This window comes from Salmo salar, unplaced genomic scaffold, assembly GCF_905237065.1.
Source record: "Salmo salar unplaced genomic scaffold, Ssal_v3.1, whole genome shotgun sequence".
Taxonomy (NCBI): Eukaryota; Metazoa; Chordata; class Actinopteri; order Salmoniformes; family Salmonidae; genus Salmo; species Salmo salar.
In genome coordinates, this window is record NW_025547587.1 from 238,533 (window position 1) to 256,606 (window position 18,074).

At 43.6% G+C, this 18,074-nt stretch overlaps 1 protein-coding gene across 1 annotated transcript in view; it reads left to right on the top strand.

Moving 5' to 3' along the window:
* otud4 (OTU deubiquitinase 4) overlaps positions 1-18,074 on the top strand; it is a 33,346-nt gene that overhangs the window by 2,558 nt on the left and 12,714 nt on the right. Inside the window, 7 exon segments of the mRNA XM_045711369.1 lie at positions 416-590; positions 5,658-5,709; positions 6,386-6,485; positions 6,951-7,015; positions 7,121-7,221; positions 7,346-7,455; positions 7,713-7,896. Coding sequence (XP_045567325.1) covers positions 416-590; positions 5,658-5,709; positions 6,386-6,485; positions 6,951-7,015; positions 7,121-7,221; positions 7,346-7,455; positions 7,713-7,896 — 787 coding nt within the window.

An 18,074-nucleotide genomic window follows, 5' to 3' on the forward strand; every position in this document is an offset into this window, starting at 1 on the left:
GTCATTTCACCAGTATTGCTCTGTGCTATTAGCTGGTTGTGCTGTATTGCCAACTCCTATATGGTCAATGACCACAGATCTGTAACCAGGCTACCATGCTTATACGTATAGTTCAACCTTCCTATCAATGGAAATTCTGGACTACATGCCATGAAATATATGTTGGGGGCAAAGGTTTATCTATCAAACAGAATAACATGTCCCCGTGTCGCTGTCTGTCCCCGTGTCGCTGTCTGTCCCCGTGTCGCTGTCTGTCCCCGTGTCGCTGTCTGTCCCCGTGTCGCTGTCTGTCCCCGTGTCGCTGTCTGTCCCCGTGTCGCTGTCTGTCCCCGTGTCGCTGTCTGTCCCCGTGTCGCTGTCTGTCCCCGTGTGTGTGTGTGTGTGTGTGTGTGTGTGTCCTACTCTCTCTCTGCAGCCGTCCTGTACGAGCTCCTCTATGAGCGTGTGTGCGGCACGGACCGTTCCGCGGTCGCTCCCTGTCTGAAGGGCGGCGCTGGTAACCGTGGTAACGACCTTCTGGAAGACGACCCGGACAATGAGCAGTGTCGTAGCAGCGACGAGTCGGACCTGGAGGGAGAGGACGCTCTCTGGTAGGAACAACTCTGGGAACAGAACCTAACCCAATGCAAGTCAATAGAGTAGCTATATGAGCAATTCAATGTTTCATGTCCAAAATGATTCAGATTTAACTTCATTGATACAATCCATTTTTAGATCTTTTTTTTTTTAGATGGGGGGGGGTGATTTGGACATGAAACATGAAAATGTTAATATGGTTACCATTGACTTGCATTGAAATTGTGCCACAAATGCTATAATGTTTGCATTTGAAACGGTGGCCAGGTAAACAAAACAAAAGCATGGGTTGCTGTCATACCGTGACCATATACGGCTCGCCGGGTCATACCGTGACCATATACGGCTCGCCGGGTCATACCGTGACCATATACGGCTCGCCGGGTCATACCGTGACCATATACGGCTCGCCGGGAAAGGAAACCGATATGTAATGTGGATGAACAATCCCTGTTTAACCATTAGATGGAAATCTTGGTTTCCGTCAGCCAGTAATAGCTGACTTTTGGCAACGATAAAAAATATATTTTTGAAATTAATTATAAATAAAAATAAAAGTATATTAAATAAACAATAATACAAAAATAATACAATTATTGAAAAGCCGAGAAATAAAATTGGCATTTTGTTTATTAGCCTCTTAACTGACTGACATAATGCTTTACAGCCTCTACACTGACTGACACGAGGCTGTATAGCCTCTACACTGACTGACACGAGGCTTTACATTTTCTACACTGACTGACACGAGGCTTTACAAGCCTCTACACTGACTGACACGAGGCTTACAGCCTCTACACTGACTGACACGAGGCTTTACAAGCCTCTACACTGACTGACACGAGGCTTTACAGCCTCTACACTGACTGACACGAGGCCTTATAAGCCTCTACACTGACTGACACGAGGCTTTATAAGCCTCTACACTGACTGACACGAGGCTTTACAAGCCTCTACACTGACTGACACGAGGCTTTACAAGCCTCTACACTGACTGACACGAGGCTGTACAGCCTCTACACTGACTGACACGAGGCTTTACAAGCCTCTACACTGACTGACACGAGGCTTTACAAGCCTCTACACTGACTGACACGAGGCTTTACAAGCCTCTACACTGACTGACACGAGGCTTTACAAGCCTCTAGACTGACTGACACGAGGCTTTACAAGCCTCTACACTGACTGACACGAGGCTTTACAAGCCTCTACACTGACTGACACGAGGCTTTACAAGCCTCTACACTGATGGAAATACATTTGACTGGTCATGCTTATTGGTCTATAGGTTAATTTGCATAAGTTAGTGAAATTAAACTGGCTCCTCTACAGTATATTTTATGTATCTTATCGTAGGCGTACAGCATACAGATAGATTTTCCTCTCGAAGGCTCTGTCGGAGGGGGTGATGGCTGCCGCTACAGAATATCAAACAGCAAGTGCATTGGCAACGGAAGGCAGGCTTCCTCAGGGCCTCTCTCACACCACTCTGCAATGAGCTGGAGGCAGTGTGCATTTTCTGAAAAACATTTACTTTGACCTGGAACATTTTAACTACATATTATAAGGCATGTCTTTTTTGCTTTGCTTTCAAAGTAGCCAAGTGGAAAAACAGAACATATCCATGGAGGGAATTATATCAGCGTTCTTTCGTTGTCCATGTACCTTTTTTGCTAAATTTCATTGAGATAAAAATGTATTTTTCGAGAGGGAGACCTGGTCAGCGTTTGAGACAAATATCAGATATACTGCAACGACTTAAAAGACAGACAAGTAATTCTAGCCACACACACACACTGACTTATCTCTCTCTGACTGCTGATTCATGTCTGGACATATACATACTGTTTATCTACCAAAGAAAGGTCTTGTTAATTGATCACTAAAATATATGCAGTTTTTAAAGGAACAAAATTCATTAAATATATGCTGTCTAGTGCAGTCAAACAATATTAATGTATTGATAATATCAGAGACTCACTTGGAGTCTTCGTTTGAAGAAGCTGAGATCTCTAAACATGGAGACAATATGTTCAGGAGGGACAGAAATAGATCTGGGGGGGGGTGGAGTTGCAGTTTACATCCAGATTCATATTCCAGTAAAACAACGTCAGGACTTAATGTTGAATGGATTAGAGGCTCTATGGGTACAGGTGTATTTACCATGTTTAAAACCTGTACTAGTTGGTTGCTGCTATAAAGCCACCTGGTGCTGATGTCAAAATAAGATGTTTTGACTTAGACACACAGATTTCAATGACAGAAACATCCACGCGTCATAGATTTAATGAAATCTATCACATGTACCATCGTACCCAGTGGTAATATAATGATCCTATTTATTCCTCGGTAAAATGTTGAGTCCACCAAACGTCATATTAACGACCCACGCTAGTTGTTGCATATTAGAGCTCCCCTCTTTCTAACCCAATTATTTTTTTTTCTTCTCTGTCACATGAAACCGTTCGCACGATGCCCTTTTTGACAACGGTGTTTTTCCTGCTAATTGCATTATGGAACTAACATTTTGCGCTTTTATAATAGTTTATTAAAATGTTTTAATCTATATGTTATGATCTCTTGCATCAGGCTTAAAAAATTCAAAATCATGTAGCTTAGGCCTTCTGATTGTATGATTTTGAGATCTATCGTCCCACAACTGTCCCAGAGTCTGTTTGGACAGATAGATCAACTTTCTTTCTTTGGGGATAGTAGATTGACATGTTGGCTAGTGATTCTGCTGCTCCTTACTATAGTAGATTAACATGTTGGCTAGTGATTCTGCTGTTCCTGACTATAGCAGATTAACATGTTGGCTAGTGATTCTGCTGTTCCTGACTATAGTAGACTAACATGTTCGCTAGTGATTTTGCTGTTCCTTACTATAGTAGATTAACTTGTTGGCTTGTGATTTTGCTGCTCCTGACTATAGTAGATTAACATGTTGGCTAGTGATTCTGCTGTTCCTTACTATAGTAGATTAACATGTGGACTAGTGAGTCTGCTGTTCCTGACTATAGTAGATTGACATGTTGGCTAGTGATTCTGCTGCTCCTTACTATAGTAGATTAACATGTTGGCTAGTGATTCTGCTGTTCCTTACTAGGGGGATAGTAGATTGACATGTTGGCTAGTGATTCTGCTGTTCCTGACTATAGTAGATTAACATGTTGGCTAGTGATTCTGCTGTTCCTGACTATAGTAGATTAACATGTTGGCTAGTGATTCTGCTGTTCCTGACTAGGGGGATAGTAGATTAACATGTTGGCTAGTGATTCTGCTGTTCCTGACTATAGTAGATTGACATGTTGGCTAGTGATTCTGCTGCTCCTGACTATAGTAGATTAACATGTGGGCTAGTGATTCTGCTGTTCCTGACTATAGTAGATTAACATGTGGACTAGTGAGTCTGCTGTTCCTGACTATAGTAGATTAACATGTTGGCTAGTGATTCTGCTGTTCCTGACTAGGGGGATAGTAGATTAACATGTTGGCTAGTGATTCTGCTGTTCCTGACTATAGTAGATTAACATGTTGGCTAGTGATTCTGCTGTTCCTGACTAGGGGGATAGTAGATTAACATGTTGGCTAGTGATTCTGCTGTTCCTGACTATAGTAGATTAACATGTGGGCTAGTGATTCTGCTGTTCCTGACTATAGTAGATTAACATGTTGGCTAGTGATTCTGCTGCTCCTTACTATAGTAGATTAACATGTTGGCTAGTGATTCTGCTGTTCCTGACTATAGTAGATTAACATGTGGACTAGTGATTCTGCTGTTCCTGACTATAGTAGATTAACATGTGGGCTAGTGATTCTGCTGTTCCTGACTATAGTAGATTAACATGTTGGCTAGTGATTCTGCTGCTCCTTACTATAGTAGATTAACATGTTGGCTAGTGATTCTGCTGTTCCTGACTATAGTGGATTAACATGTTGGCTAGTGATTTTGTGGTTCGTTACTCGTCTTGTTTGCTTAGGGAAACTACAATGAACAATAATATAAACTCAACATGCAACAATTTCATAAGATTTTACTGAGTTACAGTCCGTAAGGAAATCAGTCAATTGAAACAAATGAATTAGGTCCTAATCTATGGATTTCACATGACTGGGAATACAGATATGCATCTGTTGGTCACAGATACCTAAAAAATAAAGGTAGGGGTGTGGATCAGAAACCAGTCACCCGGACAGCTGATGAAACTGTGGGTTTGCAAAATCAAAGAAATTATTCAAAAACTGAATAATTTTTTTGGGTTTTGCAAACCCACAATTTCATCAGCTGTCCGGGTGGCTGGCCGCAGTTGCCGCAGTTGAAGAAGCCGGATGTGGAGGTCCTGGACTGGCGTGGTTACATGTGGTTGTGAGGCCGGTTGGACGGACTGACAAATTCTCTAAAACGATGTTGGCGGCGGCTTATGGTAGAGAAATTAACATTAAATTATCTGGCAACAGCTCTGGTGGATATTCCTGCAGTCAGCATGCCAACTGCACGCTCCCTCAACTTGAGACATCTGTAGCATTGTGTTGTGACAAAAATTCACATTTCAGAGTGACCTTTTATTGTCCCCCAGCACAAGGTGCACCTGTGTAATCATCATGCTGTTAAATCAGCTTCTTGATATAACACACCAGTCAGGTGGATGGATTATCTTGGCAAAGGAGAAATTCTCACCAACAGGGATGTAAACAAATTTGTGCATGAAATTGGAGAAAAACAATAAGCTTTTTGTTCATATGGAACATTTCTGAGATGTGATAGTTCAGCTCATGAAACATGGGAACAACACTTTACATGTTGCGTTTTTATATTTTTGTTCAGTACAGATGTGGACAGTTATTATTTTTTTTATCAGAATTTTCTTAAGGACTGCACATCGTTGCGTCGTCAATTTGCATGTTCTGTTAATGTGAATTACCATATTGTAAATCTTAATGATTTACTATATTATCTAATCAGCATATTGGTCTGGTAAATTTCTTTAAATGTTCAGTAAGTTAAAAATGCTAAATTTATTAAATGTCCGTCGCCACGGAAACCCTGGTCTGAATATAAGGTTTGTTGTTGTTATCCATAGGAGCCAGGATGGACCAGCTGGACCTGCAGCCCACAGGGGACTCCCCGTTAAGGTAACTATAGGACACACACACACACAGTAGAGTAGGCTTCTTTCTCTTTTCTCTCAGTTATTGATCTCTCTCTGTTTATTGGTTATTGATTTGTAATTAACGGTTATGTTAATTTTGGAATCCTGAACGTTTCAAAAAATCCCTAACGGAAAAATTTTCACAACCGTCCGTCCGTCCGTCCCCCCCGTCCCCACAAAAAAATTCTAGTCCCAATGCAGCTGGCTACTCTTTCTTTTCGCTGACGATGCCAGTGTGTGTTCAGTCTTCGGTCTGTCCTTTTAGAATATCCTAGCCAGCGTAAGGCACTACATCGCGTTGAGGCGTCACTACAGACCCGGGTTTGATCCCAGGCTGTGTCACAGCTGGCCGTGACCGGAAGCCCCATGAGGCGGGGGCACAGTTGGTCCAGCGCTTTCAAAAGTATATGACTGCGTTAGATTTCAGGCTGTTCTGGAGGCAAAGGGGGGGGGTAAGCCCCAGTACTAGATGGGTGAACCTAATAAACTGTGTTCATGTCACGCTAATTGGACCATTATTCTGAATTGAATCCTTTCTTTCTTATCGTTTTAATTATTATTATTATTATTATAATAAAAAATTTTTTATGGCAGTTTAAACGTTAAGCAGAATTGTCCATTTGTCACATCCCTGGTTGTGTATTGCTGTGTGTTTTCAGGGTCGAGGAGGTCCACACTTCTCCAACAGGGTCAGACGTTCTCTCAACCCCTTCCTCTACAGAAACACTGAGTACGATGTCTGGGTCAAGTCCAAGAGAGGTAAATTTTTTTTAAGATGCATCATTTTAATCCAATTCCCATCAATTACATCAAAGAAGTATTTCAGTCTTTTAGATGACATGGACACTAAGGGATATAGAAAGCACTTTGTCCATACAGCTAGTCTGGGGGAACCAGACTATGATTCCTCCTCCACCAAACTTTACAGTTGGCAATATGCATTGGGGCAGGTAGCGTTCTCCTGGCATCCGCCAAACCCAGATTTGTCCGTCGCACTGCCAGATGTTAGAAGCGTGATTCATCACTCCAGCTTTAAAAAAAAAAAATGTTATGCTGTCAAATACAAAAGTTTCATTTTTGGGGGGGGGATTAATAGTTTTTTTTTCAGTTGTATTTTTTTTTATTTTAGTTTCAGTTGTCATTTACTATAATAACCTTGGTACCTGTGGTGTTGTCATGGTGATTTTGATCACCCGTTTATAACTTAGTTTCTTCCTGTTTCAGCTCAGCAGAAGCTGGATTTCTGCATCGCCGCTGGAATGCAATATACAGTGGGAGACAAGTGCAAGGTACAGTGTGTGTGTGTGTGTGTGTGTGTGTGTGAGGTCTTCTCTCCACTGAGTGTTTTTGTGTGGATGCTCTCTGATAGTGTAGTTCTGTCCCGCCCCCTCTAGGTTCGCCTTGACAACGGTGGACGTTACTATGGCGCCTACATCCAGGAAGTGTCGCCTAACAACGGGCCCGTCACTGTCTTCATAGAGGAACTAGGCAAGAAGTAGGTCATCTCTCTCCTTTTATATTATCTTTGTTCTCTGATTTACTCTTTCTATTTATTTACTCTTATTTATTTATTTACTCTTTTTATTTATTATATAATATTAATTTGTGTGTTTGTCCAGACACACTGTGTCCCTCTGGAATCTACGCCCTCCCACAGATGAGACGTTGTCCTGGAGCACGGTGGCCCGAGACGGAAAGAGACTGAACAACGGCTCTGCTCCAAACTCTGGTAAGGACCCTACAACTGTCCCCTAGCCCCCTAATCACTGGTAAGGGCCTTACGCATGTCTCCTAGCCACTACTCTATGAAACCTCTTGCTTCTTCCCAACAGTATTCTTGAATAACCTTTTCCTGCTCTGCATTCGAGAACAATCAGTCTTTGATCGATCTCTTGTGTTCTGGAATATATTTGTTTTAGAATGAGCTCTGTTCTGTTGTTGAACACTCCCCAACTCTTTCCTCTCTCTCTCTCTCTCTCTCTACAGATTGTGAGGGCAGGGGAAGAGGGAGGAAGTCAGGGAAGCCTTCAACGCCGTCGGCAACCCCGTCTGTCTCCCAGGCTAAAGGACCCTCCCAGAGTGGTGGGCGCGGTGTCCAGAAGCAGCACTCTTGGCCCCCGCAGGCCACCGTAGAGGAGGGAGGGATCCGGAGCACCCCCCACAACACCAGGTCTGTTTGGACCCCAATACTACATTTTTTACACAGATCTTAGATGGAAAACAAACCACGAGCTGCAGTAGATTCGGAAAGTATTCAGACCTTTTTCCACATTTCGTTACAGGCTAATTCTAAAATGGATTCATTTTTTTTTTTTCCCCCTCATCAATCTACAAACAATTTCCCCATAATGACAAAGCAAAAACAGGTTTTAAGAAATTTTAGCAAAACCCTGAACTATCACATATACACAAGTATTCAGACGCTTTACTCAGTACTTTGTTGAAGCACCTTTGGCAGTGATTACAGCCTCGAGTTTTCTTGGGTATGAAGCTACAAGTTTGGCACACCTGTATTTGGGGATTTTCTCCCATTCTTCTCTGCAGATCCTCTCAAGCTCTGTCAGGTTGGACACAGCTATTTTCAGGTCTCTCCAGAGATGTTTGATCGGGTTCAAGTCCAAGGATCTCTCTGTACTTTGCTCCGTTCATCTTTCCTGACTAGTCTCCCAGTCCCTACCACTGAAAAACATCCCCACAGCATGATGCTGCCACCACCATGCTTCACCGTAGGGATGGTGCCAGGTTTCCTCCAGACGTGACGCTTGGCATTCAGACCAAAGAGTTCAATCTTGGTTTCATCAGACCAGAGAATCTTGTTTCTCATGGTCTGAGAGTCCTTTAGGTGCCTTTTGGCAAACTCCAAGCGAGCTGTCATGTGCCTTTTACTGAGGAGTGGCTTCCGTCTGGCCACTGTACCTTAAAGGCCTGATTGGTGGAGTGCTGCAGAGATGGTTGTCCTTCTGGAAAGTTCTCTGGAGCTCTGTCAGTGACCTTCAATGCTGCAGAAATGTTTTGGTACTCTTCCCCAGATCTGTGCCTCGACACAATCCTGTCTCGGAGCTCTACGGACACTTCCTTCGACCTCACGGCTTGGTTTTTGCTCTGACAGTTCCCACAGTTGACCGTGCATATGTGAATCGTTTCAGGAAACTAGGCGTATGTCGCGCGTCACAACTTCACACTTCACTTCATTAAATGTTTTATCAAAATGCCTTCTGGGACATGTGAACTTTCATGTGCTTTAATATCGAACTTGTATTTGTATAAAATATGTTAAATTACGAGCCTATTTGCTTCAGCCATAGATTAAGCACGGAACCTTCCCACTAGCCATGATTGGCTTAAATAATGTGTGGGCTGGACATGCCGAGAGATGATGATTTCGGATTGGTCTGCCATGTAGCACGCTTCTGTCTATAACGTGAGCTGTTCAGTATGTGTTGACAGCCCTATCTACCAGCACCGTTTTTTGAAAGATATAACGTTAGCCATCGAACTACATAGATTTTGCTACTTTTCTCAGCATCATTGATTGCCCTGAATTTAGCAGCCGCTATCGACCGATCAGTTGGAAAAAGTGATGGGCTACTTTCTGCACACGCCACGGTCCGTGTGAACCGGAGTGACTCATGTAGCTACAAACAAAAGAGTTACATGGTTCCAGTCTGTATACGGGTAACAGTCTCGCTACATTTTCCAGATAGAAGTTTCTAATTTTGTCGAGTTATTTAATTTTTAGGGCAAGTTAAAACATAACAAGCTCGCTAGCTCGCTAGCTAACGTTACGAAATCCAATTGCTGAATGTTTTTAAAAAAAATATATATTATTTTTTATTTTATATATATTAGTTTTGTACTTTTACCCCTTTTTCTTCCAAATTTCGTGATATCCAATTGGCATTTACAGCGCGATATGACAACGACATCGCAGCCTGCCAAACCCTCCCCTAACCCGGACCACGCCGGGCCAAACCCTCCCCTAACCCGGACGACGCCGGGCCAATTGTGCGTCGCCTTATGGGTCTCCTGGTCGTGGCCGGCTGCGACATAGCCCGGGGTCGAACCCGGATCTGTTGTGACGCCTCTAGCACTGCAATTATAGCCTAATACTAGCTAGTTCACATTGAACCTTTAGCTACCTGCAGATGCATACTATAGCTATGACAATGTTTGTATTGGCGGTAGTATGAGTTAAGGGGTTATGCCAGTTCATTGTTTAGCATGCTTGCTACTTAGCCACGTTCTCCCCTTGGGTGTAGCTCGTCTGAGGAGGAGACGTAAATGCCTGGGCCTAAACACACCAGGTAAACCAGATGAAAGGGGAAGGAAATGTGGGGTGTAATGAGCGAAAAATAACTAGACCAGAACTCAACGTTAGCCCTCGGGGGGGATGTTTAGTAAAGTAATTAAATAAACAATATAAAAACACCCGTAAAGAATCAGTAAGAAAACAACCACAACCAGGGAAGGTAAGAGAAGGAAATGTTTGGGATCGGGGTCCAAGTAATGAAAATAAACAAAAAGGTCCCTCCTCTTCTACACACCTAATCCTTCCTAACACACTCTAAACCCTAACCCACTGTCCTACCTGGTTCCTAATCCTTCCTAACGCACTCTAAACCCCCTAACCCACCGTCCTACCTGGTTCCTAATCCTTCCTAACACACTCTAAACCCTAACCCACTGTCCTACCTGGTTCCTAATCCTTCCTAACACACTCTAAACCCTAACCCACTGTCCTACCTGGTTCCTAATCCTTCCTAACACACTCTAAGCCCTAACCCACTGTCCTACCTGGTTCCTAATCCTTCCTAACACACTCTAAACCCTAACCCACTGTCCTACCTGGTTCCTAATCCTTCCTAACACACTCTAAACCCCTAGCCCACTGTCCTACCTGGTTCCTAATCCTTCCTAACACACTCTAAACCCCTAACCCACTGTCCTACCTGGTTCCTAATCCTTCCTAACACACTCTAAACCCCTAACCCACTGTCCTACCTGGTTCCTAATCCTTCCTAACACACTCTAAACCCTAACCCACTGTCCTACCTGGTTCCTAATCCTTCCTAGCGCACTCTAAACCCCTAACCCACTGTCCTACCTGGTTCCTAATCCTTCCTAACACACTCTAAACCCTAACCCACTGTCCTACCTGGTTCCTAATCCTTCCTAACACACTCTAAACCCCTAACCCACTGTCCTACCTGGTTCCTAATCCTTCCTAACACACTCTAAGCCCTAACCCACTGTCCTCCCTGGTTCCTAATCCTTCCTAACACACTCTAAAACCCCTAACCCACTGTCCTACCTGGTTCCTAATCCTTCCTAACACACTCTAAACCCTAACCCACTGTCCTACCTGGTTCCTAATCCTTCCTAACACACTCTAAACCCCTAACCCACTGTCCTACCTGGTTCCTAATCCTTCCTAACACACTCTAAACCCCTAACCCACTGTCCTACCTGGTTCCTAATCCTTCCTAACGCACTCTAAACCCAAACCCACTGTCCTACCTGGTTCCTAATCCTTCCTAACGCACTCTAAACCCTAACCCACTGTCCTACCTGGTTCCTAATCCTTCCTAACGCACTCTAAACCCCAAACCCACTGTCCTACCTGGTTCCTAATCCTTCCTAACGCACTCTAAACCCCTAACCCGCTGTCCTACCTGGTTCCTAATCCTTCCTAACGCACTCTAAACCCTAACCCACTGTCCTACCTGGTTCCTAATCCTTCCTAACGCACTCTAAGCCCTAACCCACTGTCCTACCTGGTTCCTAATCCTTCCTAACGCACTCTAAACCCCTAACCCACTGTCCTACCTGGTTCCTAATCCTTCCTAACGCACTCTAAACCCCTAACCCACTGTCCTACCTGGTTCCTAATCCTTCCTAACGCACTCTAAACCCCTAACCCACTGTCCTACCTGGTTCCTAATCCTTCCTAACGCACTCTAAACCCCCTAACCCACTGTCCTACCTGGTTCCTAATCCTTCCTAACGCACTCTAAACCCTAACCCACTGTCCTACCTGGTTCCTAATCCTTCCTAACACACTCTAAACCCCTAACCCACTGTCCTACCTGGTTCCTAATCCTTCCTAACACACTCTAAACCCCTAACCCACTGTCCTACCTGGTTCCTAATCCTTCCTAACGCACTCTAAGCCCTAACCCACTGTCCTACCTGGTTCCTAATCCTTCCTAACGCACTCTAAACCCCTAACCCACTGTCCTACCTGGTTCCTAATCCTTCCTAACACACTCTAAGCCCTAACCCACTGTCCTACCTGGTTCCTAATCCTTCCTAACGCACTCTAAGCCCTAACCCACTGTCCTACCTGGTTCCTAATCCTTCCTAACGCACTCTAAACCCTAACCCACTGTCCTACCTGGTTCCTAATCCTTCCTAACACACTCTAAGCCCAAACCCACTGTCCTACCTGGTTCCAAGAAAAATACAAGGGTGACACCCGCCCGGCTAACCTAGTGTATAAAACAATGGGTTATCTACGTGGGAATGTACACCCATGGGCAGATCTACCTTTTCCCTTCTCCAGGACCTAGGTAGGGTGAGTACCTCAAGAGTACCTCAAGAGGACAGGCTGAAACACAAACAAAGATACATTAAAACAACAAATCATCAACTAGCCAAACAAAACAAGTGTCTCCTCTCTCTCTCCCTCTCTCTCTCTTCTCTTTTCACACGACAAACAGATATCCTCTCTTCAATCAGCTACAGCCACGCCCACCATCGTCAGCCGCAACTCGGTACACCTGTAATGCCTAGGACACAAACACACTAACATGGGAAAAATGGGGAGCAAGAAAAACGTAACACGCAACACTACCTAACCTAGTCGTTTTTCATTGCAAGTTAAAGCGTACTGTTAGCCTGCTAGCTAGCTAACATTAGCTGCTAGCTAACGTTACGTGTATGATCTGTGTAGTAATATTATTCGTATCTCAGAAGGACATTTGCATTGCTAGCTATAGCCTTTTCCTGTAGTCCACGATCAGCTCCGTAGTCTTGCTTCTTCACATTAAGGGAGAGGTTGTTGTCCTGGCACCACACTGCCAGTTCTCTGACCTCCTCCCTATAGGCTGTCTTATCATTGTCGGTGATCAGGCCTACCACTGTTGTCGTCAGCAAACTTAATGATGGTGTTGGAGTTGTGTTTGGCCACGCAGTCGTGGGTAAACAGGGACTACAGGAGGGGAAGGAATAGGCCCGTCAGAAAGTCCAGGATCCAGTTGCAGAGGGAGGTGTTTAGTCCCAGGGTCCGTAGCTTAGTGATGAGCTTAGAGGGCACTATGGTGTTGAACGCTGCGCTGTAGTCAATGAACAACATTCTCACATAGGTGTTCCTTTTGTCCAGGTGTGAAAGGGCAGTGTGGAGTGCGATTGCGTCGTCTGTGGATCTGTTGGAGCGGTATGCGAATTGGAGTGGTTCTAGGGTGTCCGGGAGGATGCTGTTGATGTGAGCCACCAGCCTTTCAAAGCACTTCATGGCTCCCGACGTGAGTGCTATGGGGCGGTAATCATTTAGGCAGGGGGACTATGGTGGTCTGTTTGAAACATGTAGGTATTACAGACTCGGTCAGGAAGAGGTTGAAAATGTCAGTGAAGACACTTGCCAGTTGGTCAGCACATGCTCTGACTACACGTCCTGGTAATCCGTCTGGCCCTGCGGCTTTGTGAATGTTGACCTGTTTTAAAGGTCTTGCTCACATCGGCTACCGAGAGTGTTATCACACAGTCATCCAGAACAGCTGGTGCTGTCGTGCATGCTTCAGTGTTGCTTGCCTCGAAGCGAGCATAAAAGGTATTTAGCTCGTCTGGTAGGCTCGCGTCACTGGGCAGCTCGCGTCTGGGTTTCCATTTGAAGTCCGAAATAGTTTTCAAGCCCTGCCACATCCGACGAGCGTCCGAGCCGGTGTAGTAGGATTCAATCTTAATCAATTTAGACAAGTTTGTCGGGTAAGCATCATCTGGTAACAATAAAATATTTTTATCTGGACACTTAGTACTTGCATAGTAGCAATATCAAAAACAATCACTGTACCGTTTACACCTTCTATATCTTGTGCATGTGACAAATATACATTTATTTGATATAGCATGTGTTTAGTACGTGGTCTCACATGTGTATCCTTAAAGAGATGGGTGGGGCTAAAGCTTAAGAGGGTGTGAACGATGCTGAATGGGTGGAGACAAAGAAGAGCTCTCCAGTAGTCGTATCAAAACATTCACGGGCCATTTTCTCAAAAAGTAGTGTTACAAGTTTATCAACTTTCAAAGCAGAACTACTTTCCCATTGTTCCTCAACTGTAGTGTATTTAATCTGGTTATTACTACTGCCCAGTAACCAACTTTAGTGTATGATATACCATTTTTTAGCTCTGAGTCTCTACTTTTATCCAATGTAAAAAACACATTTTCAAATTTTGCTACTTAAGACTGAATCAAAGTGGTTGGTTACATATGGACAGGTGTTTGCCTTTCCAAGTCATGCCCAATCAATTGAATTTACTACAGGTGGACTCCAATCAAGTTGTAGAAACATCTCAAGGATGATCAATGGAAACAGGATGCACCTGAGCTCAATTTAGAGTCTTATAGCAAATGGGTCTGAATACTTACTTAGCCTGTTATGGCTAGGGGGCAGTATTTTCACGGCTGGATAAAAAACGTACCCGATTTAATCTGGTTACTACTCCTGCCCAGTAACTAGAATATGCATATAATTATTGGATAGAAAACACTCCAAAGTTTCTAAAACTGTTTGAATGGTGTCTGTGAGTGTAACAGAACTCAAATGGCAGGCCAAAACCTGAGAAGATTCCTTTGCAGGAAGTGGCCTGTCTGACAATTTCTTGAACTTCTTGGCCATCTCTATCTATTACAAAGGATCTCTGCTGCTAACGTGACACTTCCTACGGCTTCCATGGGCGCTCAGAGCCCTGGAAAAAGCTGAATCGTGGCTATCGCAGCCCCAGGCTGAAACACAGTAGCGCCTTTCTGAAGTGGCCGGTCAAGTGATTGTGGGCTTAGGCGCGTGCCCGAGCGGCCCCATCTTTGTGATTTTATCCTCTGTTTGCGAAACGGAGATTCCCGGTCGGAATATTATCGCTTTTTACGAGATAAATTGCATAAAAATTGATTTTAAACAGCGGTTGACATGCTTCGAAGTAAGGTAATGGAATATTTAGAATTGTTTTGTCACGAATTGCACCATGCGCGTGACCCTGATTTATCATTTCGGATAGTGTCTGGGACGCATCGAACAAAACGCCGCTGTTCGGATATAACGATGGATTATTTTGGACCAAACCAACATTTGTTATTGAAGTAGCAGTCCTGGGAGTGCATTCTGACGAAGACACAAAAGGTAATCAAACTTTTATTATAGTAAATCGGAGTTTGGTGAGGGCTAAACTTGCCGGGTGTCTAAATAGCTAGCCCGTGATGGCTGGGCTATGTACTCAGAATATTGCAAAATGTGCTTTCACCAAAAAGCTATTTTAAAATTGGACATATCGAGTGCACAGAGGAGGTCTGTATCTATAATTCATAAAATAATTGTTATGCTTTTTGTGAACGTTTATCGTGAGTAATTTAGTAAATTGTTAGTAAATTCACCGGAAGTTTGCGGGGGTATGCTAGTTCTGAACGTCACATGCTAATGTAAAAAGCTGGTTTTTGATATAAATATGAACTTGATTGAACAAAACATGCATGTATTGTATAACATAATGTCCTAGGTGTGTCATCTGATGAAGATCATCAAAGGTTAGTGCTGCATTTAGCTGTCTTCTGGGTTTTTGTGACATTATATGCTAGCTTGAAAAATGGGTGTCTGATTATTTCTGGCTTGGTACTCTGCTGACATAATCTAATGTTTTGCTTTCGCTGTAAAGCCTTTTTGAAATCGGACAGTGTGGTTAGATAAAGGCGAGTTTTGTCTTTAAAATGCTGTGAAATAGTCCTATGTTTGAAAAATTGCAATTTTTGTATTTTTGAGGAATTTGTAATTCGCGCCACGCCTATCATTGGATATTGGAGCAGGTGTTCCGCTAGCGGAACGTCTAGATGTAAGAGGTTAAATAAGGTATTTCTGTTTTAGTAAAAAAAAAAATATACATTTGCAAAAATGAATAAACCTGTTTTTCACTTTGTCATAATGGGGTATTGTGTGTAGATTGATGAGGAAAATGTTTTATTTAATCCATTTTAGAATAAGGCTGTAACTTAACAAAATGTGGAAAAAGGCAAGGCGTCTGAATACTTTCCGAAGGCGCTGTTACTAACACATGAATGTAGCGACGGGGAGCTGTTACGGCGAATAGGAAAAGAACTGAAAGCCCCGCCCACATTGAGAACATTCCTGTATTGACGGTTCCATCCACAGGGATCTTCCTCCAGGGTGTGTGTGTGTGTGTGTGTGTGTGTGTGTGTGTGTAGAGTTTCTTCTTACACATGGTCACACTATGGTTTTGTTCAGAGTGCCAGCGTGGAGTGGAGGAGGCAGCACCAGCCAGAACACCAGTCCAGTACAAACCCTGTCAGTACCAATGGTACCAATACCTGGAGTACCTTGGGTTGTACCAGGGCCAGTACCAATACCAGGACTGATGGGCCTCCAGCCCAACCCCGCTAACAGCAGCTATAGGTACAGGAGAGGGTGGCAGGTGGCATGGTGTTGACTAGGAGAAAAATCTGTCGTAAGTCGCTTTGGATAAGAGCATCGGCTAAATGACTAAAATGTCAATGTAAAATGTGCGGGAGTGGAGGACAGTTTAAGCAGGGCCCCAAACTAACATTTTCAGTTAGTGGCACTAGTCGACTACCGAGATGGTATTCACAGCTTTTATTGGAAAGGCTAGTCGACTACCGAGATGGTATTCACAGCTTTTATTGGAAAGGCTAGTCGACTACCGAGATGGTATTCACAGCTTTTATTGGAAAGGCTAGTCGACTACCGAGATGGTATTCACAGCTTTTATTGGAAAGGCTAGTCGACTACCGAGATGGTATTCACAGCTTTTATTGGAAAGTCGAGTCGACTACCGAGATGGTATTCAACAAATACATTGATTCAAAATATTTAAATGTGCAACCTAATCCAGTGATTGTCATGCAAAAAGGGCTCCAGATGTTTTATAAAAAAACTAATAGAAAAGGAAATGTAATTTGCCTGCGTCTATATCATAGGCTAGTTTATTTGGGGCTAATTCACCACACACATTAACTCGCTAACTCTAACTATAATACCCACTGCTAGCTAGTAGCCATGTATTCATCCAATAGTAAATTAGCCTTCCAGTTGTAGCCGACGCAATGGCCAATGAGCATAATCATTTTGCGCGCTCTGTATCTCAAAGTCCTATCAAATATCTGTTGTAAAATAGTTGCTATTGAGGTCACAGTTGAACATTTTTTTATTTTTATTTCAACTTTATTTAACCAGGTAGGAAAGTTGAGAACAAGTTCTCATTTTACAACTGCGACCTGTCCAAGATAAAGCAAAGCAGTGCGACAACAAACAACAACACAGAGCTACACATGGGATAAACGAACGTACAGTCAATAACACAAAAGAAAAGAAAAATAGAAAAATCTATGTACAGCGTGTGCAAATGTAGGGAGGTAGGCAATAAATAGGCCATAGTGGTGAAAATAACAATTTAGCATTAATACTGGCGTGATGTGCAGATAGAGTAGAGATACTGGGGTGCAAAAGAGCAAGTACTAATATGGGGATGAGGTAGTTGGGTGTGCTATTTACAGATGGGCTATGTACAGGTGCAGGGATCGGTAAGCTGCTCTGACAGCTGATGCTTAAAGTTAGAGAGGGAAATATAAGACTCCAGCTTCAGTGTTTTTTTTTTTTTGCAATTCGTTCCAGTCATTGGCAGCAGAGAACTGGAAGGAAATGGCGGCCAAAGGAAGTGTTGGCTTTGGGGATGACCAGTGGAGGAGCGCATGCTACGTGTGGGTGTTGCTATGGTGACCAGTGAGCTGAGTTAAGGCGGGGTTTTACCCAGCAGAGACTTATAGATGACCTGGAGCCAGTGGGTTTGGTGACGGATATGTAGAGAGGGCCGAGCATACAGAGTTGGTGGTGACAGTGTTTCCTAGCCTCAGAGCAGTGGGCAGCTGGGAGGAGGTGCTCTTATTCTCCATGGACTTTACAGTGTCCCAGAACGTTTTTGAATTCGTGCTACAGGAAGCAAATTTCTGTTTGAAAAAGCTAGCCTTAGCTTTCCTAACTGACTGAGTATATTGGTTCCTAACTTCCCTGAAAAGTTGCATATCGCGGGGGCTATTCGATGCTAATGCAGA